The 21,923-nt window shown below is 35.6% G+C and overlaps 3 protein-coding genes across 5 annotated transcripts in view; all 3 read left to right on the forward strand.

The window, feature by feature from the left end:
- Positions 1-8,634, forward strand: part of Aplip1 (JNK-interacting protein Aplip1) — a 28,419-nt gene extending 19,785 nt beyond the window's left edge. For both annotated transcript variants that reach the window (XM_090165458.1, XM_090165459.1), the window contains 2 exons: positions 917-1,095; positions 2,406-8,634. In XM_090165458.1, coding sequence (XP_090021584.1) covers positions 917-1,095; positions 2,406-2,478 — 252 coding nt within the window. In that variant the 3' untranslated portion in view covers positions 2,479-8,634. The remainder of the gene's footprint in view (positions 1-916; positions 1,096-2,405) is intronic.
- Positions 8,635-12,806: 4,172 nt separating this feature from the next.
- Positions 12,807-19,339, forward strand: LOC149956259 (uncharacterized). Of its 2 annotated transcripts, XM_090165461.1 has the most exons (3): positions 12,807-12,906; positions 13,740-16,834; positions 16,937-19,339. In XM_090165461.1, exons 2-3 carry the CDS (start codon positions 14,004-14,006, stop codon positions 17,385-17,387), a joined length of 3,282 nt encoding a protein of 1,093 aa, XP_090021587.1. In that variant the 5' UTR covers positions 12,807-12,906; positions 13,740-14,003; the 3' UTR covers positions 17,388-19,339. The 2 variants fall into 2 exon arrangements, with proteins under 2 accessions (XP_090021587.1, XP_090021586.1); XM_090165460.1 differs by having other exon boundaries at positions 13,740-19,339.
- A 70-nt stretch (positions 19,340-19,409) lies between these two features.
- On the forward strand, positions 19,410-21,923 carry LOC149956260 (uncharacterized). Its single transcript, XM_090165462.1, has one exon. The coding sequence runs from the start codon at positions 19,821-19,823 to the stop codon at positions 21,852-21,854; it is 2,034 nt and encodes a 677-aa protein (XP_090021588.1). The 5' UTR covers positions 19,410-19,820; the 3' UTR covers positions 21,855-21,923.

Raw genomic sequence — 21,923 nt, forward strand, 5'->3', positions numbered from 1 at the left:
TCAGGTTGAACTTTATCAAATTATTAGCAATATTAGGTCGAAAAAATTTAGTTTGTTTAAATAGCTTAAATTGATTAACCAATTTTGAGACAAAAATTAAAAGACAAATTGGTAAAATATAACTTAAAATTCAACGCAATTCAAGATTTGAATGAAGACTAATATTTGGCGTATTGAAATAGAAATAAATTGAGCTGGACTAAACTATAGGCTTTCGTTTCGTTAGGGTTTATTATTTATTTTTGTAGTATATTGTATTCCCCTTATAGCTTTTCTGTTTTATTTGGCTCTCATTCAATGTCTTCTGCCACGTTGAAATAAAGCAGAAAAGCTTAAAGGGGAAAACATCGCACTATAAAAATTAATATTAAACCCTGAAGAAACGAAAGCCTATCGTTTAGTCTAGCTGGATTTATTTCTAGCTATTTTTTTTGGCTCTTGTTCAATATGCCATTCGCCGCGCATGCTTTGAAATTTAAAATGTTAATCTTCATTCAAATCTTGTATCGCCTTGAAGGCATATCTTTCCTAAGTACTGCGATTTCAGTTTTATTAAATTTACTGTCTATTCTACCAATTTGTCTTTTAAAGGGGCTCCAAAGTTTGGTGGCAAAATGTGTGTAAAGTCAGTAAAGTGCGAAATTTACGGCTGACTCTGTCCGCCTCTGCCAAGGCCGAGTGAGGGGGGATGAGAAGCATGCTCAATTTTCTTTTCTTTTTTGCCTCCGAACTTTGGAGCCCCTTTAATTCTTATATTTCGACTGCTGATGGTTTCTTACCTTTGAGACACTTATCTAGCTCATTCTCACAGCGTCAATAAATTAGTAGTTAAAATATGGTTACTATGATATGATGTATTACTTTGATGTCATAGAATAGTACTGTGGGATTCAAATTTCTTATTTTAATTTTCAAGCCAAATCACGTGCCAATGCATGACTATTTTTTCAACTTGAAGAATGTGACATTTTGTGGATATCACCCATATGACCACAGATATTTTGGGTTTATCACAAAACATCCTCTTCATCAGAGGTTTGCATGTCATATCTTTATGGGCCAAGAATCAACGAGAGATGTGGCGGAAGCCGTGGGGTATGTACAATTATGCCTTTAAGTATAATAGACTACTTAGAAATTGGAACCATGTTTCCAATCAACTGTAGGGACGGTTCGCAGGCTAGAAAACCTGAAGACAACATGCTGTTGCTTCTGATTTCGTTGCAGCCTAGGAAAGTTATTTTAAGGGAGGAAAAATAATTGAAGGTAAAATGGGCTTAAAGCATCTTGGTTTACAATTTGAATTACCTGGATGATGAGATTTTGTCTAAAAACATTCTTCACTAGATGTAAAACAAAATCTAGCACTGTAAACCGTCCCTAGTGTTGATTAGTTGTTTGTTGGAGCCAATTAAAACTGTACTAACCTGAGCAAACCTTTTGTAATTTGAGTACTCAAAGTGTTTTTCTATTGAGCTCGTAACAGTGTTGGTTATTTATGAAAGATGACTCTATTTGAGCCAAATAAGAACCTGCCTGAGTGTTTCCAAAACATATTTTGTTCTTACTTTGTCGGCAAAACAACTGTTAGATATGACAAAATATTGCCTTATAGTTTAAAAAGCTGAGCTGAAAAAACCTAAGTTTTAATATCAGGAAACAAAACCAGCTTATAATCTAAACTCATAGCCACAAATAAGAAATGTCAGAAATAGTCTTTATTAGGGTATCTTCTTCAATGAAGTTTTGTACTACGTATAATTTAGTGATGGTAACATTTGAGTCGGGGTTAGGGGAGAGAAAATAACCTGAAAAACCAGATCGGGTCGTGTTTTTTTGAATTTTTAAGCATTTTCTAACTACACAAGTGAGTTCAAAAGTAGCACATTTTTATTTGATCTTATAAAATATTTAAAACGTTTCCAAAATGCTCCCAAATAACCGATACTTTAGGCTTAATTAAAGAAAGTCGTTTAACTGACTTTGACAGCAAAATCTAAACAACAGCCTAACTGCAAACGCGCGGATGCTGTGACGAGAGTAGTCACTTCTACGGCTGACTATTTAAAAGTAAATAACCAAAAACGAAATCAAAACCACGGTGAACGAGACGTGACCTTTATACCTTCGAATGAGAGAAGTCGCGGAGATAATAGGTTGGCTTGCCCCCTCCTTCCCCGTTTTGGTTGAAAGTAAGCACTCTGTCGTTTTTTTTTTGGGATTTGTTAAAATCAACTAAAAAAAACCCGGGGTCGGGGTTGAAAACCTGGGGATCCCCGACTTACCGGTCCCCATATGATATCACTAATATAGTTTGTGGTTGATTAATTTACTTTTGTCTCGAATTTTGTTCAGTACATATCCTTCTTATATTTGCTTACTAATCACATCCATTTATTCCGTAGAAGGGCATTTCACAGATTTTATTTCAAGTTCATTGAGACTGCTTATCCAGTGGAAGACATCTACATCGAGTGATTTCAGCTACAGATACTACTAAAACAAAATTAGTGTTAACTAATATATATATAAATATATATATACCAATATTAATATAATCACTGTTCCAATTCCAAAATTTCAAAACCTGCGCACATGCACTTCGGAATCGTGTAAAAATTGATTAAGCAGATATTGTACAGGTGACACCGTTACTTACATTGGTAAGCTAGGAATAAAAAGGATAAATCTGCGTAAAGAACATTTATAGAAGTTTATATTTCTATAAAAGCTATGAAAGCTATGAGCCGAAATAAAGTAACGCTGAAAACTAAGAACACTTCGATTCAAATGGTTAAATGTTACTTAGTACTGTATCAAAGTCGTCGCATGTTTTTAGTGTTACTTTAAATTTTTGATAAATGCAGAAAAGTAAACAATTCTCTCCCAAAACTGGTTTAAAGTGGTTTTGGGGAATTAATGTAATCCTGTACGTACGTTTTTGCTATCAAAATCCTGTAAATGTTTATGTCAATGTATATATATATATAGCATCATTGCTAATTGTAAAATTATATAGAAATGATGAGAACAACCATTAGGTATTAGTACTTAATTCAGATTCCTATATACCATTTGGTATAATTAATTTTACTTTGGAGATATTAAGAAGAGCCATCACAGGCTGGAGTTTCATAGTGCTCATTTTGAGTAAAAGATATATATATTACGTGTAATTAATAACTATTAACATTAAGTAGTGATACCCGTAATTATTTTGTATTTCAATGATAAATGTGTATTTACTACATTTGTCATAAATTTTTTTAATGATTTTGTGAAATATTCCAAGCTATGGATTTTTTTTCAAATAAGTTAATAAGTCATACTTTTTTAGGTATGAGTTTTGAAACAGCCCAATGACTATTGTTTAAAAATTATCAAACAAAATTTATATAATTTCCATATGAAATTTTTTAATTTTAGCCTGAATGATCAGAGCTGAATTGAACTCCACTGAACCAAAAGTGACATAAATTCCAAAAGGGTGTCAATGTAATTGTGTTTGAACAGAATGTTATAAGGGGAGTAAAAGTTGCGAGGAAAGGAGGGAGGGAATGAAGTTCAAAAGTACAAACAGTGACTCCCGGTGAGAGCTTCGAGGACTAAGGAAGCACTGGAGAAGGCTAGAATGCGTTGATTTTTTCCCCTTGACTAAAATGCTACCATCATCTATCTTCCTTTTAATTCCAAACATGAAAAAACCAACCAGAAAAAACATGCATAACTAATTCTAGCCAAGCCTTCTATGTGGTCTATCTTTATAGCAGCATTCAGTAAATCTTAATCCTTGGAAAGTATAGGAACTTGCACACTTTTGGTAATTATGTCACTTTTTTTGGAAGATATAACAACAATTAATAATTTTTTGTTAAAGTTTAACAATCAGTGGAGATACACACCCTAGATGCTCTATTTTTATTTTAAATCATTTTTGAAAGACTTTATAGATGTAATAGCATAAGTAACATAATAACATACGTATGAGGCTGAACGATTTTGGTTAGTGATAGTTTGTCGTAAAGTGATTGCGTAATTGGAAGTCACTTAACCGCAAACCTCCCCTTCTTTCTCTCTTTGCTGGCGAGAAAATTGGCAAATTAGATTGGTGGCTATAAATTTGAGCAAAAACTAATACTTATTTAAATTATGTTACTTATGATAATAGTAATTAAAATAAGGGGTGAAGTGTAGTACAGCGTCCTCATCGAATTTGATATTAATTTTGGTTGCGCCTGATAGACCTTGTCACGTAGATGTCGAGGGTATTTTTTATTTTGGCCGCAAATGATTATTTAATTGTTTAACTTAATTTTTTTAATTTTAAAAATTTCTCATTTTCATTGAATTTAATATTAATTTTGGTTGCGCCTGATAGACCTTATCACGTAGATGCCGAGGGTATTTTTTATTTTGACCGCAAATGATTATTTAATTGTTTAACTTAATTTTTTTAATTTTAAAAATTTCTCATTTTCATTGAATTTAATATTAATTTTGGTTGCGCCTGATAGACCTTATCACGTAGATGCCGAGGGTATTTTTTATTTTGACCGCAAATGAGTATTTAATTGTTTAATTTAATTTTTTTAATTTAAAAAATTTCTCATTTTCATTGAATTTTATATTAATTTTCGTTGCGTATGATAGACATTGTCACGTGGATGTCGAGGGTAATTTTTATTTTGGCCGCAAATGATTATTTAATTGTTTAACTTAATTTTTTTAATTTTAAAAATTTCTCATTTTCATTGAATTTTATATTAATTTTGGTTGCGCCTGATAGACCTTGTCACGTAGATTTTGGCCGCAAATGATTATTTAATTTTTTAATGTAATTTTAAATTTCTATTTTTTGGGCATTTGCACGTGTTTTGTTGTACTTATTTCCGTCGTGTGTTCGCCGGCAACACAGTTTCGGTGTCCTAATGAAATCCACGTGATATTCCCTTTTTGTATAAAATCAGTTACAGTTTTTGTTCATTTTCTCGGTGTTTTGTATTTTTGGGCCACAAAGTGATATTCCCGTACTTTATCAAATCTTTTACAGTTTTTGTTAATTTTCTCGGTGTTTTCTATTATTGGGCCACTTTGTTAATGGTTGAGATTAAAAGTACATACTTGATGCGTAAGGCTTGGTACTGTCCTCTAGGTCGCGTTATAGATGGCCCATCGCTTTTTTTAGTATGGGGTTGGGGAGGCGCTGCGCGCCCCCAGCGCTTGAGCGAAGCGAGTGCGCGGCGCCGTCAGGCGCCAATACGGGGAGTTTAGTAACGCGTCAAGTGCTACATTCTCCGCCACCCAAAAATACAAAACCACGGTAATTCCCTAAATTAGTTCATTTTTAACATAAAGTTAATTAATTTAATTATCATTTGCAGCCCAAAAAAAATTAGTTTAGTAATCTACGCGTCAAGTGCTACATTCTCCGCCACCCAAAAATACAAAAACACGGTAATTCCCTAACATTAGTACATTTTTAACATTAAGTTAATTAATTTAATTATCATTTGCGGCCCAAAAAAAATTATTTTCGTAATCTACGCGTCAAGTGCTACATTCTCCGCCACCCAAAAATACAAAAACACGGTAATTCCCTAACATTAGTACATTTTTAACATTAAGTTAATTAATTTAATTATCATTTGCGGCCCCAAAAAAATTAGTTTCGTAATCTACGCGTCAAGTGCTACATTCTCCACCAAAAAAAAACACGAAATTACATGAGGCCGCTGTAGTGCAATTTTGCCAAAATAAGCATCTCAGCTTAGAATATTTTTTATGCTTTGTATTTTTTATTTTTTAGCATAAACTACTTTTATATTTAAATATATTTGCAGTACATTCAAATCTAGACCATTTAACAGTTTATATAAAGACTAATACAAATACAGAATTAATTTTTAATGTTATTACGGGCTCCCATTACCTTTTTTTAAGTTGACAATTTTTTTTAGTATGGCAAATTATTAGCATATTTACCTTGAATGACAAGAACTAATAGTTTTTCAGGGATGTGTTTATGTAGATAATTTACTTAAAGCTATATTATCTAGGCAAAATAATAATATTTTTGCTTTTAACCAAAGTAATATATTTCTTACGAAAGAACTATCCATCTAGGCCATAAAAATGAAACGTGCACCTTCGCAGGATCGAAAATGAGCATGTGTACACCACATCATGGCTCAGTTTACTTTTCCTAACCATGAAAATTAGCAAAATTACACTGCGTAAGAATATGTATAAATTAATAAATCATTTCCCCAATTAAATAGTTTTAGAAACTATAACTCAACACTATTGAAAAATTAGCGGGAGTCTGCGAAGGTATGTTTTATGCCAATAACATTAGCAGTATAGGGAGATGAATACTTGACTCATAAGAGATATATTATAAATTTATGTTTACAATAAATTATATCTATGTTCCAACTGAAAAATTAAATGAAAAACCTCTGACTAGAAATTGTAACAATGAAAATGTCAAGCTTTGGCATTACAGCCATTCAGTTCTAAGTGTCTGATTCTAGATTTACATGGAATTCCAAGACACCGCATAGTAATAGAAAGAAAACATTTTAACTAGTGCTATAATGACCAAGAGCACATTACTCTGAGATTATTTGGCGAATAGTTGGGTGTATTAAGTACTCTTGAAGCATGTATTCTGGTTATGCAGAATGATTGGGCCCCCTAAGTGGGAAATTGTCTGGTAGTACAAAATAAACAATTTTTTTAATTTCTGGAAGTTGCAGTCACTACCAGATCTAAACCGTTAAGGACTTGAAAAAGCCATAATTACCAGATAAGTCATTGGTAAAATGAAACGTACTCTCGCAAGAAGCAAAGTGAAATTTTTGTCAGCTGGAGCTTATCAATTACAGGTGGATCTCCATGACCACTTTTTCATTTGTGCCGTCATCACTAACATTAATTTGTAGAGGTTCCTTAATTGAAAATTATTTAAAATTCTAAAATTTTTATTTTAAAATCAGAGTTGTAACATGAGAGGTAGTCCAAGTGGGGTGGCGGAGTGGTTAGCACTTTGGCCTCGCTGCAAGAGGAGCCAAGTTCGATCCCAGCATGTGGCACTGGGTGAAAAACTCAAAACAACTCCTTCTGCATTGAGTTTGCGAATTCTCTCCCCACTGGTTTTAGGGGTTTTTCCCCCGAGCTGTTCGGTTTCACCTTCCATAAAACTTGTTGAGGTTAATGATAATAGTTAGTGTAGGGAGCTGTTGGCCCGCGTGGCATGAAGGGCTTGCCACCACCCTCCTACGCATTGTAACCCAGCCACCTGAATTCAGGGCATTAAAAGTCGCTTGATGACTGGGGCCTAAGGTGGTGCTGATTATCATTTTGCAGGGTACTTTTCACTTTATATTTCAATCAGGCCTGAGTAGTATAAAAGTTCGTATAATCTGGGAACACTTCTTGCTGAAATTATTTGGTGGTTAAAGCAATTTTATCTCTGTATTGAATGCTCAAATTAATAGGTTGTGAAAAATATTTAAAAATAATAATTATAATAATATAGGTATTTGATACAAAAACTATTAAATGGTCTATTTTGGATTTTAGAAAATGTAGGTATTATTTTGCTTCTGAAAATAATGAAAGTGTTTCTTAAATGCACTCTAACTTCTATGCACATTTTACAATTGCATTTAATTTGCATCTTTTTAAGTACTGGAATAACACTTATTAGGCATTTATTTTCATAGCAAAATATTTTATATACAGGCCTAAGATTAAATAATTTGAAAGCTATGTGCAAATATTGCACTTTGACTATACTCTCTTAATGAATTCCATAATATAAATATTCATTGCCAATTTTTTCCACTCCATTTTTTCTTTACTATCATTTGTTTATTTTATGGTATTTTACAACAATAAAAAACTCTTTGTATATTTTAAGAACATTGAATGAAATTGTTGGCTCCTGCTATATGCTCTTACACTTTTAAAATGTTTCAGTGTCTAAGGCCTTTGGCCAACACCATAAGTTTGTTCTAATCAAAAAACTTTCGGAATGTCCACAAGAGGATCTAGGATTTGAGTCTCGGTCATTCGGTATCTACAGTACCGCCTAGAGCAAAGTTCACTAAGCGAGCGCTCGCTTAAAGCGAAGCGGGGGTCTGGCAGCAGCGCTAGCTCATGGTCCCCCCCCCCCCCCCCATAAGCGCCGCTCGCTTAGTGAACTTTGTTCTAGGCGGTACTGTATATGTCAGTAAATTTTTTATTTTGTGGTCATTGTGAAAAGTATAAGAGCATGACCTAGGCATTCACTTGATTCAGTGGCGTAGCTAAGGTCTCCCCCTACCCACGAAACCCTTTTAGGGGGCCCCTGTCATCAGTGGTGTTAATTATGGGGCCCCTTGAAGTCCCCCCCCCATTGTGGGGTCTGCGGGGTCATAAATTTACGCCACTGACTTGATTCAACATTATGAGCAATTAATCAATTATATGTTGTCGCAGATTTTTAAATGATCAAACTTCGCTTTTTGTAAGTTATTATGTACAGGGTAATCAACTGCTTAATTCAGACCTATATTTTGAACAATTGGTTTATGTAGTTTAATGCCAAAGAAAAGTTAAAGATATGATTTATATTTCTGTTCACACCTTTTTGGTCAATTTTATGTTTATCAATGTTATAGAATGAAAATTAAGTATATTTAAATTTTAATTGCCTATTAAGTATGTTCAAATTTTGATTGCCTATTAAATATTTAAAATTTTGATTGCCTATTATATATGGTTATATTTTTTAATAGCGTATTAACCATTTTTATATTGTAGTTCCTTAAGTGACTTCGTTAAGTTAAGTAGTAACGGAACAAATGACACTATTTAATACAGCATGCTTAAAATTAAATGTATTGATTTAATCCTTAAGAATAAACTATTTAAAAGTCATGGTTTAGATATCAATTAAAAGATGTATAAAAGACAAGATACTCCATGACTAAATTAAAATTTTAGTCTCTTGTAAATCTTTTAATTGATATTGAATTCAACTTGAAAAGCATTCAAATTTAGAGAAAGCCATTTAGATGTTAATGATCCAAATTTATCAGATAACTAGCATTTACCATAAGCCTATCAAAAGGTCTGGCATAGAGCCCCATGTTTATGGCATTGTCCATGTCAAAAGTGACATAATTACCAAAAGTGTGTCAATTGGACCTATTTCTTAAAGAATGTTACGAGCGAAATACAAGTTGGGATGGCAGAAGGGAAAGTATGCCTTGGGGAGGGAAGGAAGTTAAAACCAACAAATAACGCCTCGTAGTGAGGAACGGAGGAACTAAGTAGCAGTGGTCAAAGTTAGTGTATTTTTTATTTTTCGGCGTTCTGTGGATATGCTATCGCCATCTACCTACGATATAATACCATAGACTTAAAAAGATCCAGAAAGGCGACAATAAATAGTCTTTTATGTGGTCGATCTCGAGTCGAGTATTCATTAAACCTTTAGCGTAACCAAAGTACAGGGATTGTCACACTTTTGGTAATATGGAGTGTTAGTATAGAGAGGTGTAATAAGCAGCTGGGTAATTCCACGTCAAATGTTCAGTTTTTTAAAAAGGTTAATTTCCCACAGTACCATTTTGATTGAACTTAACACGTCATTAATATAGATAATTTTTCTTAGAAAATTAATTTCTTAGCTCTCAAAAACCAGATCTCTGAACTGAGAAAACCATATTTATTATTTTGAATTGTACAGCTAAGAAGAGCTGGATTTTCAAATAGTTTTTGAATTCCAGTGACTTAATGTTTAATTTCATATGACTATCTTAATTGGGTACTGAGACGTGAATTTTAAATCTGAAAAAGGGCAAAGCCTGTACTGAAAATAACAGAAAGAAGAAGAAAAGAGCTTTGTATGAAGATGGAAATGTTAGTTTTCAGAATAAACTACCTTTTTATGACATGAATGGCGAAAGCTTTAATAGGTTAACTGAGGAGTTTCTCACTTTTATCGAAACTACAAGTAAATGCGACGTTGAACAATGAATAACTAACAGATGAAACATTCGAAGCTGTTACACTAGTTACTAAATCAATAGTAGCTTTGGTGAAATATTTGCTGAATGGAGGGTTTCATTTTGTGCTAACCCGTAAACTGGCAAGTGATGTGGTAGGGCAATCATTTGCCCATATTCGAGGAACTTGTGGTTTTAATGACCAAGTGGATGTACGCTCCTGTGTATTAAATATAGAGCATACTTTAAAAATTGGCATTCTGAAAGTTTCGTGCGCTTCCAACTGTAACAGGGAACCAGAATCTTCTGAACTATCAACTATAACTGGGAACTAGGTAACGCAACTGACTAGGAAATCAAATCCATTAACTGGATCATCAACTTTGTTTGATCCTAAAAGCATCAATCCTTCACCTTATTTGCTGGCATTATTAAATCAAATGGAAATACTGATGCCAAATTGTTGGCACAGCTCAATATGTTGTTGGCCTATTTTTAGTTTTAAGTTTCATAAAACATTCATTTTTGAAACAAATAGTAAATTCTATGATCGAATGTACCATCATAAGTAACATAATACCCCTAAGTATGACACTTGTAGCCTTGCTACATCCTTTCTTCACCAACGATAAATCAGAAAAATGACTAGCAACTCTGTAACCCGGAAGTTTAATACTCTTTGGGATTTGATTTTTTTTATTGGTCATCGAAAAGGAGTCAGAGTTCAAATTTAGCCAGTCATATAGCGCTACAAAATATTAATTATATTATGAGGTATGAAATGTAAGAAATAAAATGGCCGTTATGGTAGTCGGCTTATTAGGCCTAACTCTATCGGAAAATTATACCTAAATACTAAATATTAGGGTCATTTTCAAAGTTTGAACTGAAAAAAATATTTTTATTGCGTAATTAGCAAATGTAAAAATTATTCCAGAAGTTTGAAAAAGGTTAATTCTTACATTTTAATTCATCAATTCAATTTTATTTTGATCACAGTGGACAAAAACAGGCATTCATCCAGGTACAAAATATAAGTATATTCAAATTATAATAGTAAAAATCTGGAAGAAATTGTAATAAAATATTCGTAAACTAAATGAGAAACCTTTTTACATAAAAAACGTAATGTCAAGCTGAAGGTTTTTTAACGTCTACAGTATTTGGTGCATAACATTGATAAACATTCATGATATTGATCTTCTCAATATACTACACTAGTTATCCACATATTTCGAGTTGTTGGTGAATTTCAAATATAATACCATTTGCCCGATATAAACATTTAATATTGTTGGGGAAAATACATACAATTTCTTTAATTTCTTCCGTTGTTAAAGTTTCCATGGTGAAAACGAAATTAGTCTGGCTACACGCCTTAAGCCTAAAAATGAATGTTTTCAAAACCGCGGGAATCACGTTCTCGGAAGTTGGGTTAGATTAGTTCATGCCGCCGCTACCGAGTGGTGCTATTTAGAAAAAATATTTACGTCACTGTGAAGAAAGGATGTAGTAGAACATTTTCCTAATGTCATACTTAGGGGTATTATGTTACTTATGGTACCATGAATGTATTCATTTCGACCATGAATATCGAACTGCAATAGGCAGTCTGGCCTCAGTCGCTAGGATGGGAGGGTCTTAGTTATTATGACGTTGGTCACGCGCCGCCCCTCAAAAATTGTATTGAATTGAATCGGTTTCAAAACTTGACTAGTGCCAAGGCTTCGCACGAAATTTAATTTCCAAAATTTTAATACACATCGTTTTGATTGAACGAAAATAGGTAAGAATATTTTTAATAAATGTCTTTATTTATGATTATTAAATAATTTGGTTAAAGTTTAGGTATTTTGTAAGAATCACCAGTCATTTTCTTCACCGGTTAAATCGTGCAATTCCTGAAATGTTTTGGGGATCGAGTCAACGACAAACGCCTGGCCCAGGTTTATGATATAGGTAGATATTCATGTTTGAAATGAATACATTCATGCATGTATGCATTCTGTTGTTTTATTTTTAAGTTTGTAGATTTTCTACTTTTTCCAGCCTCAAAATGGGGAAAAAATGTTTAGAAAAAAATTAATATAGGTCTAAACTTGTATTCACCGATCTTTATCCTTCAGAAACTTGAAAAAAGAAAGTTTTGTTTATTTGCGAAACAATTTCTGGCTGAGCAAAACAATCCAGGCATACTAAATCAATTTTACAAAATAAATTGTCAAAATATCAAATTCAAACTGGTTAGTTTTTGCGTCGTCCTCCACCAGTTTTGAAAAGCGCGCTACTAGCAGTAACTAGCTGGCGATACCGGTAGCGCCATCTCTTATCCGGATCCTATGGGCATTTTCTCACCAGAAAAATTATTACGGCTTTTTGAAAGAGAGACGTCTCTCTATACTATACACTCTCTGGCCTTAATATGTCAAAAATAAGCTTCCTGGTTAAAGGAAACACTTGTTGGCTACCGCACCATTGAAAAGTTTCTTTTATTTCAGGAAGCACTATATTAACAGTAACATACAGGTGGTTTTCTTTAGTAGTTTAGTTTTTGTATGTGAGCTTTAGTGTGAAGTCCCTTACTCACGTCGTTCTGTGTGGGTGCTCATATTTAAAAATTTGCTAATGCAGTCTACTTAACCACTAATCAAGCTCTTCGGATTTATAATAGTATTATATGCCTACGACTTACGTAGTCCTATATAAAATTGATTTCGTTTTTAAGAAATTGTTTTAATTTTTTTCATGGGTATTTTTAATTTATTTTCTACAATACTGCAGTTATCAACAAGGAAACAAAAGTTATGAAATCTGGCAACGTTGTCAATCGATAGCGTCAGTCTGTAGCTGAGGTTGATAGTATAATAGATACAGTGGGACTACTACGTCGTACTTTCTTTTTATAATGGTAACATCTTATTTTTAAAATTTTTTTTAATTTTTCATTTGATAGCCCCCCTTTTGTTTGATTTAGTCATTGTAATTTTCAAATATTAAGTTTCCGATTATAAGCGTTTTGGTTTAAATTGTAGGTTTGTAGCGGCTAGACAAACCCTTAATCTTATATGGTGGTGTGGGTCTGCACTGGTAACGATAAATAATATGAAATAAACAGTACTAAAGATTTTAAAAAAGGTTATATTATAAATTTATCCTACTTTATAATTTAAAGAAACTGTCGGCTCTATCATTATGATAAGGCCTTTGTTATTAGAGATGGCAATGAATTTTTCCGATTCTTTAAAAAAAACGACTTTACTAGAGAGTGTGGTGCCATCTTTTAATGGCAAAGGAAGCTGAAATCTAAAATAGCGAAAAAATAACGTCGTCAGAGAACCATATATAATTATTATAAACAACTTATACTCTACTTAGTGGACTTTTACCTAAATTATATATCTCAGATAAAATATATTGTTAAAAATTATATAATGTAAGTTATTGACAAATTTACAAACGAGCCAATCAACGCGAGGGGTACTTTCATGTCCCGCCTTTTGGGTCAAATTGTAGCTTAAGTATCTTGTTTAGATTTCGATGCTAGCGACATCTGTTGAAAAAAGAGCTACTTTACGTCAATCCGACACTGGCTTTAAAACAATTACGAATAATAAAGTTAATTTTTTTAATTGAAGTTCAGAGCGTTTTAGGTCCACAAATAAAGATCATATTATTCTTGTTAATTTTAAATAGTTGAAACTTAGAATATTAAAAAAATGTATTACTACTTAATTTTTAAAGGTATAATGAAAATTACCAATTTGGGAAACACAAACTGAAAAGACAATACTTCAAACTTTTATGGAACAGAAGAAATATTAAACATTAACTTTAGATGTCATCAAAATAACTTTGCAAATTGAAGAATCACCTACAAGTTGCTGGTCTACAAAAAGATTGTAACATTGTAAATCTAAAAATTAATTTACCTAAAACCAATTTAGAAGTTTATAATTTAATTACGTATATTGTATTTAAAAAAGTTGTAAAAGCCATATTTTGAAAATGCCTTCTTTAAGACAGCAGATGCCATCAAATGTTTCTACCTTGAATAAGTTATCTCTTCCAAAAAGGGCTAGAGATAAGGTTAGTTATAGGGATGATTCCGAAAGCTATTCAGATACGCCAACCAACAGAAACGACTCTGACAGTAACGATTCAAAAACTTCCGAGTACGAATCTGACAGTTCACGTAAACGTGGCACAAACAGAACTCCACAAAAGATCAAAGGTGCATCGAAACAGACTCATTGCAAAAAGGACAGTCCTTTTACTGCTTGGAGAATGGTCAAAAGAATTCGGAAAAAATTAAGTCTTGGCAAAAGGGATCTTTCTAACACGAGCAATCTTGCAAGCGATTCCGATTCTAAAGGGAGCTCCGAGATGGATGAAACGGACCAGGAGAACGGGACCGACCACGAGTCTAGTGAATCGGAAGTGGCCGGGGTTAAAACAGCTCTTACAAAATACAACAGTAAAGGAAGTAGGCAAAGGGAAAAACCAGACAGTATCAGTCGTGACGAGGAACATTCCAACTCTAGGTCGGTAAGAGGCAGGATACTCCGGAAGAAGACCAGACCACTGCCACAAACGTCGCCCACTACCAGAGAAAATCTACGCAAAAGAATCTATTCGCGAATCAGTTACGCAGATATTGATACCGATTGTAGTAGCTCGAGCTCTGAATCAGACAGACGCGAGTCTTATCAAGCTAAATACCCCAAGAAATCAGTAATAGCAAACAGAACGCCACGCATCGATCGTCGATTGACGAATCTCATTTCGCAAAAAGCTGTCGGAAATCTTGAATCGAGCATTAAATCAACACGGGCCCGCGGGAGAGTTGTTGAACCACGTTCGAGTTCCAGAACGGAAGGAGCAGAACCGAGCGACAGTAATCGTTCCAAGGATAATCGGTTCGATTCCGCAAAAAGCCGGTCAAGTTCCAAAACAAGACGGAGAATTTCACTGATAAGGCGATCCTCTGAATCCGACGCGAGCAGCTCCGATTTAAATCAGAAACGTTCTGGATCCAAAACGAGTGACTTAAGAATCGTCACACCGGCCACTAAGATATCCCCCATCACCGATTGTTTTCGAAGCTTGGATAAGTATTCCGAACGTATGACCGAGCAGCACGAGGAAAATGGCAGAGCTCTGAGAGCTAAAGGTAAATCGATACCGGATCCTTCGCGGCGAAAAATGACCAGAGTACACGGCGACGTTAGTTACAGAGATAAAGAAAGCGAATCGGGCTCGACTGACGCCGAGGAAGAAACGATCGAATACCGTCAAACAAAACGTTCAAAACCACCCGTAAACCGCCGTTCCAAATCCAAGTCTACAGACGATAATTACGCGCGGAGAAAATCCCCAACTACAGAAGAGCGATTGAGAATTACGGTCGATCATTCGGAAAGACGCGGAACCGTACGAAAAAAGCAAACCATCATTCAAGCCACGAGAAAGACTTCCAAACCATTGTTGCGAAATAGGGTTCATAAAAATATTACTAACCGAGATTCCGAAAGTGACTCCAAGTCGGAAATGGATTATGCCAGCTACGAAACGGACGATGCCAGCTACGAAACGGACGATGACAGCTACGAAACGGACAAGTCCGACCATTACGAGACCGACGAAGACTGGTCCAATTCCGAGGAATTTGGTTTCAGTTCCGTATCTGCTTACGATCATTTCGTCAATCACGCGTCAACGTCTCGGAAGCTAAGGGAAGCCAAAGAAAGCGACTCTTATTCTTCCCAGCAGCGTGCCAGACGGGGTTTGCGTCAGAGACCCCACTCGAGGAACAGTTACCGAGAACGACGCTCCGATTCCGATTCCGACACGAGGCGTTCCGATGTCGAGCCCAAGAGAAGGCGATTAAGGGGACGAGTCGATCGTCTCGATTACCGTTTCAAGAACGACGTCACTTTAGTCAAGTGTTCTGTCGAGATCGAGAGACTACCCGAGAGCTCGCGTACGACCGATTATAAGAATACGGTGAATTGTAAGCTATGCGGTTTCAACGCTATTACCAAAAGTAGTTTGAAATCGCACGTTGAAAAACGCCACGAATCTACAGCCAAGGTACTTCAGAGGCGAGGGAAAAGTGGTAAATCAAGAAGGATATCGCGTCCATCTTTAGTTAGAAATAAGCGGCGTATGAGGGAAAATTCTAACGAAAATTATGCAGAGCTTGAGACTCGTAATCAAATCATCCTGTCTGATTCCGAAAATGACACAGACACGGGTGAAACGATGACGAATTCTAAACCTACTATGACTAGCAAGAATTTGCGTAGCACACAAAGCGAACTCAATGCCCTCCCTGATCGCAGAGTTACCAGAAAATTACAACCCAAAATAATAATCTCTCGAATTAATGTTGCCGTCACTCCGACTGTTCGTTCTCCAAAAGAGTCGAACTTTACACTAAAAAGATCGACTCGAGCTGATCACACTCTAGGAGAGTCGAAATCTGCACGGAAAAGATCGACTCGAGCTGCTCCTTCTCCAGAAGAGTCGAAATCTGCATGGAAAAGATCGACTCGAGCTGCTCCTTCTCCAGAAAAGTCGAACTCTGCATGGAAAAGATCGACTCGAGCTGCTCCTTCTCCAGAAGAGTCGAAATCTGCATGGAAAAGATCGACTCGAGCTGCTCCTGCTCCAGAAGAGTCGAAACCTGCATGGAAAAGATCGACTCGAGCTGCTCCTTCTCCAGAAGAGTCGAACTCTGCATGGAAAAGATCGACTCGAGCTGCTCCTTCTCCAGAAGAGTCGAAATCTGCATGGAAAAGATCGACTCGAGCTGCTCCTTCTCCAGAAGAGTCGAACTCTGCACGGAAAAGATCGACTCGAGCTGGTCCTTCTCCAAAAGATTCGACCTCTGCACGGAAAAGATCGACTCGATCTGATCCTACTTCAAAAGATTGGACCTCTGCACGGAAAAGATCGACTCGAGCTGATCCTACTCCAAAAGTGTCGATATCTGCACGGCATAAAACTACGAGAGCTGTTCCTTCTCTAAAAGAGACGACTTCGGCACAAAGTGTTAATAGAGCACCAGCAACACCGCAGAGAGAGGTTATGACTAGCAGGAAATTAGCCTCGCCTGTGATGAAACCTATTTTGAGCTCAAATAGGACCGCTAATCCGGATAGAACGGATATTAATTCAGATAGGAGGGTTGCAACTCCTCAAAAAAAGGATATAGAAAGGGAAAGTAGATCGCGTGGGACTTCCTCAATTCTCAAAAGAAACGCCTTAAATCTAAAGGGATTGGATACCAATTCGAAAAGGAACATTTCAAGTCTGAAACGATCTGATTTGTCTCCGAATCGGAAACGATCAGATCATGCCATTACAAAGAAGCCGCGTTCACACTAAACACTTCGAAACCGTTTTAAAACGGTTTCGAAAGATCAAACTGTAAAATTTTGCTGTCGAATGTATTTATCGTATGGCTATTAATACAATCGACACCGAAAATGTTCAATTTTATCTTTCGAAACCATTTAAAAACGGTTCCAAAGTGTCTAGTGTGAACGCGGCTAGAGTGATAGTCCACGTTCGAAAAGGATTGAACTTATTGAGAATCTCGCTACTCGACGTGGGAAAAGGACAAAGCCAATTCAGAAAAATAAACCCACTCTGAAAAGAACAAACGCGCTTCCTAAAAGTAATACACCAATTTCAAAAATAGGCTATTCACCTTCGATAAGATATTCAACGCCTCCCAAAACACGTACTTCATTTCTGAAAATAAATACGAACAACGCTGTACCAAAGAGAAAGGAGAATATTGAAATGTCAAAAAGCAACAAAGTAAATGCGAAGAGAAGTGCCCGATTTGCGAAAAGAAAAACAGTAGTTGCGAAGAGAAATACCGCATTGGCGAAGAGAAACAAACCAGTTGGGAAGAAAAATTCCGCAGTTGGGAAGAAAAATTCCCCAGTTGCTACTGGTCATGCTTCTAGTCGTGGGAAAGTTCTTTAATTTCCCAATCCCAAAAGTAAAGAACAATAGAGTAGTATTACCTCGTAGCTTTGGCCATGGCCGCCATTTTAGGCGCGTTTTTTTCTCTATAGGAAAAAGCATGGGTGACGTTGCGTGATGTAGCGCTGATACTACTCTATTCGACTAAAATCGCCTTCTAGTGGTATCTTGGTTGAATAAAAAATACTAAATTTTAAACATAACTACCCCTACTACAAAAGTTATCTAAGAACAATAAACTACGAAGGGTGATTAGACTGAATTAAAAGTATTTTAATTTTTGTATGTTTTATCAGAACATTTAAGTACTCTTAATATTGTTGGCTATTTGCACAATTTATGAAGGGCTGAGATTTTATATGATTAACTTTTTTCGAAAATTATTAGTGTATTTAGTTGATGTGCAAAGTTGTTAAGAATCAATTTACAGCCTCTTGTATAGTCCTGAGTACGTACAGTTGAAATGAATTCTAGTAGTAAACTTACAGTAAGAATATTTCAATAATGCTAGTTGGGAAGTATACACTGTTTTTCAGGCCTTTCTTTTGTCCCGCCCAAGGGCGTATCCCGGATTTAATTTCTGTGCACCTAAAATCCACCCCTAAATACGACCTTAACCCCGCCCTCTCGTCCACCATAACCTCCGACCCTCAGCGGGGAGTATAGACCGAGGTCTTTAGGCGGACGTGACGTAAAATAGGGGATGTGTCATAAAAGAGTATATAACATAACCCTTTGCCTAAGCCTTGGGTTTTTAAATCAATTATTGGGTATAACCTGGACTTTTCAGTGCCACTAAAGTTCTTTATCAAGAGCGAAAAACTCTTATTGGTATCCCTCTATAGGAAATAATTTGCTTAACAGCGACTGTTTAAAAACATTAGACGCTAATATAGCTTCTTCGGTTTTTAAACATGACTCCTCCTTGTGATACCTTCGCACAAGCGCCGAGTGAGCCACTCATTTTCTAGAGCGGAGAGGGATCGGAAGAATTTTAGGGGAGTCGAAAAGTTCCCAGTATATTAAGCACTTGTGGAAGGTGCCAAGCGAAAGGCGACTCGCCAGAGTGCCCAAAGCAACCAGGCTGCAATATTTCCGCTTAAGCAATTTTCCAGTTTATTTTAGTGCCTTTGATAAAGACGACACTTGCTTTAACGACTTCATTTGGTAAAATTATATAATTTTTTTACAAAATAAAGTAGATAAAAATTGTGTTAATATCTATCTACCAAAATTTACTAATTTTTCATATTGTTGAAAATGATATCAGTGTAGTTATTCTGCTACTCCGAGTGTCACGGATAATGTATATAGTTCCAAATAAATAAAGGGTTTGTTTAAAATTTGTTTTTAATATTTTTAAGTTGTAAAAGTTGTTGATTTAAAGCGTCTAGTTCGATTTCATATGCTATGGGCTTATTGTTGGTGATAACATAAAATATTGAAAGAAATCTATATCTGTGACCACTTTAAAATTCGGACACGGCCCAATACGGTAACGTCAATAACGAGACCGAAGGAAAAAATATGCAAGTATGGAAGCGCTGTTTAAAACCGTAATTTACTATTGAGGTGTCATTCGGTCGACTGTGGTTTATATAACTGTTATCTAATGAATTAGTTTGATTTAGAATGATAATTTAACATCACCTGTAGAATGTTTTAAAGATTCAAGATAATATCGATGGTAATTACGAAAAACCCCTACATTTTTCGATTATATTAATCCTTTGAAAGACTGTTTCTTGGGAGATAAGCACGAACTCGCGAGGAGAATTATTCCAGGTTTGAACCTAACTAAATAACGACCGTTAATCAATTATCATGAACAAAGTGCCAATCAAAAACCGAACTCAATTGCACAAGCCAGTGCATATTGTCAAAAAAACATTCAATTGCCAGATATGCAATTTCGCATCTGTCAGGAAAAACTATTTTATTGTACATATAAAGAAGCATAATGCCAAAGGTGAAAAACGTTTTAAGTGTGAACAATGCGATTTCAGTGGGGCGCAAAAATCAAAATTGGCACAACACTTATTGAAACATAAGACTGACAGACCGTTTCAATGCCAACATTGTAACTTACATTTCAAAAGCAAGAAACACCTGGATCAGCATCAGCAACTTCACTCGGGTGAAAAGCCATTTAAATGTTCCCAATGCACATTAGCCTTCGCGCGAAAATTCGCGAGGAATCGGCACGAAATACTCCATTCCGAAGAACGACCTTTCCGGTGTCGTTATTGCGATTATATCAGTGCCAGAAAAATCGTCGTGGCCCAGCACGAAATTACGCATCGGGGCAACGATAGATTTCAATGCAAGCTTTGCAAATTCAGCACCACACAAAAAGAGTACTTGGCAATTCACAGTAGAATCCACTCTGGTGGCAAAGCCTTCGAATGCCAGCAATGCGCTTTTATAACCACCTCCAAATCTACCTTAGTTCGCCACGAGAAAACTCACAAGGTCATAAAACCGTATAAATGCGATTCATGCAGTTACGCCTCCGTGTCGAAAAATGATTTGATTCAGCATCAATTTAATCATACGCAGGAGAAACCTTATAAGTGTAAATTATGCAATTACACCACAAATTGGAAGTCCAATTTAAAACGACACGAATTAAAGCACGCTAACAGAAACAGGAGGGTACGAATTGTATCCGCTCCAATCGAAGACGAAGAGGCGGCTATTGATGATCCCCTGGTAATCTCCAAAAACGTCCATGCATCATATTATACGCCTAAATTGGTGAGCGAAGTCGTTGGCGTCTTAAATTATGTTGAAGCATCTCCGATTTCAAATTCTGAAATGTCAAATGACGATAATGAAATCTCAAACGACGATACTAAAATGTTAAACGACGATATTGAAATGTCAAATGGCGTTGATGACATGTTAAATAATGATTCTGAAGTAACTAATGGAAAGACTAAAGTGACTAATGGAAAGATGAAAGTGACTAATGGAAAGATGAAAGTGACTAATGGAAAGATGAAAGTGACCAATGGAAAGATGAAAGTGACCAATGGAAAGATGAAAGTGACCAATGGAAAGACGAAAGTGACCAATGGAAAGACGAAAGTTACTAATGGAAAGATTAAAGTGATAAAGACTAAAGAGACTAATGGAAAGACTAAAGTGAATAATAGAAAGTCTAAAGTAACTCGTGCATGTACCAAATTAACTCGACAAAAGACTTATGTAACGAATAGAAATGCTGATTCAACAAATGAAGATTCTATACAATCACTGAAAGATGCTGACCGTATTGTAGAGCGGATTAAAATGTGCTCCGTTAGGTTGCAAAAATTGGGGAATTTATTAGACGTGTCCGACAAAATTCCAATTGGTAAGCTTTCAGTAATTCCGAACGGAAATACTAAAGGTACTTTTAGTGAAGACGAATTAAATAATGGAAAGACTAAAGTAACTAGTCCAAAAACTTTAATCACAAACTTAAATGCTGAAGTTACCAATGGAAATACTGAAGTCACAAATGAAGGTGCTGTAGAACCCCTGAAAGATGCTGAAATTATTGACGATTGGATTAAAATGTGCACCGTAAGGTTGCCAAAACGATGGAATTCCTTCGACGTGTATGACGAAATTCTAATTCACAAAAGCTCAAACGTAGCTTGTGAACTTTCGCCGGATGAAATGAAACTTTTATCAATTCCAAACGCAATCCCGCTGAGTGTTTCTCAAGACGAATATGATGTAAAGGTTTTTCCTGAAAACCAAACGCTGATATCCAGGTCCTATACGATCTCCGACGAAGTGTTTGCTAATCTTTCTTCATCTATTACTGTAGACGCGATTAACATCAAAACAGAACCACAAGATGAATAAAGAAATGATTTTGGAAAGGAAACACTAAATTATAATTTGTAAAGTAGAGCTGCAAAAGCTATTGTTTAG

This window comes from Leiobunum rupestre, chromosome 2 (genome assembly GCF_980474605.1).
Source record: "Leiobunum rupestre chromosome 2, qqLeiRupe1.1.hap1, whole genome shotgun sequence".
In the NCBI taxonomy this organism is placed as follows: domain Eukaryota; kingdom Metazoa; phylum Arthropoda; class Arachnida; order Opiliones; family Sclerosomatidae; genus Leiobunum; species Leiobunum rupestre.

Coding starts and splice junctions, on each gene's coding strand:
- LOC149956259 (XM_090165460.1), top strand. CDS start 14,004: ATGCCTTCTTTAAGACAGCAGATGCCATCAAATGTTTCTACCTTGAAT.
- LOC149956260 (XM_090165462.1), top strand. CDS start 19,821: ATGAACAAAGTGCCAATCAAAAACCGAACTCAATTGCACAAGCCAGTG.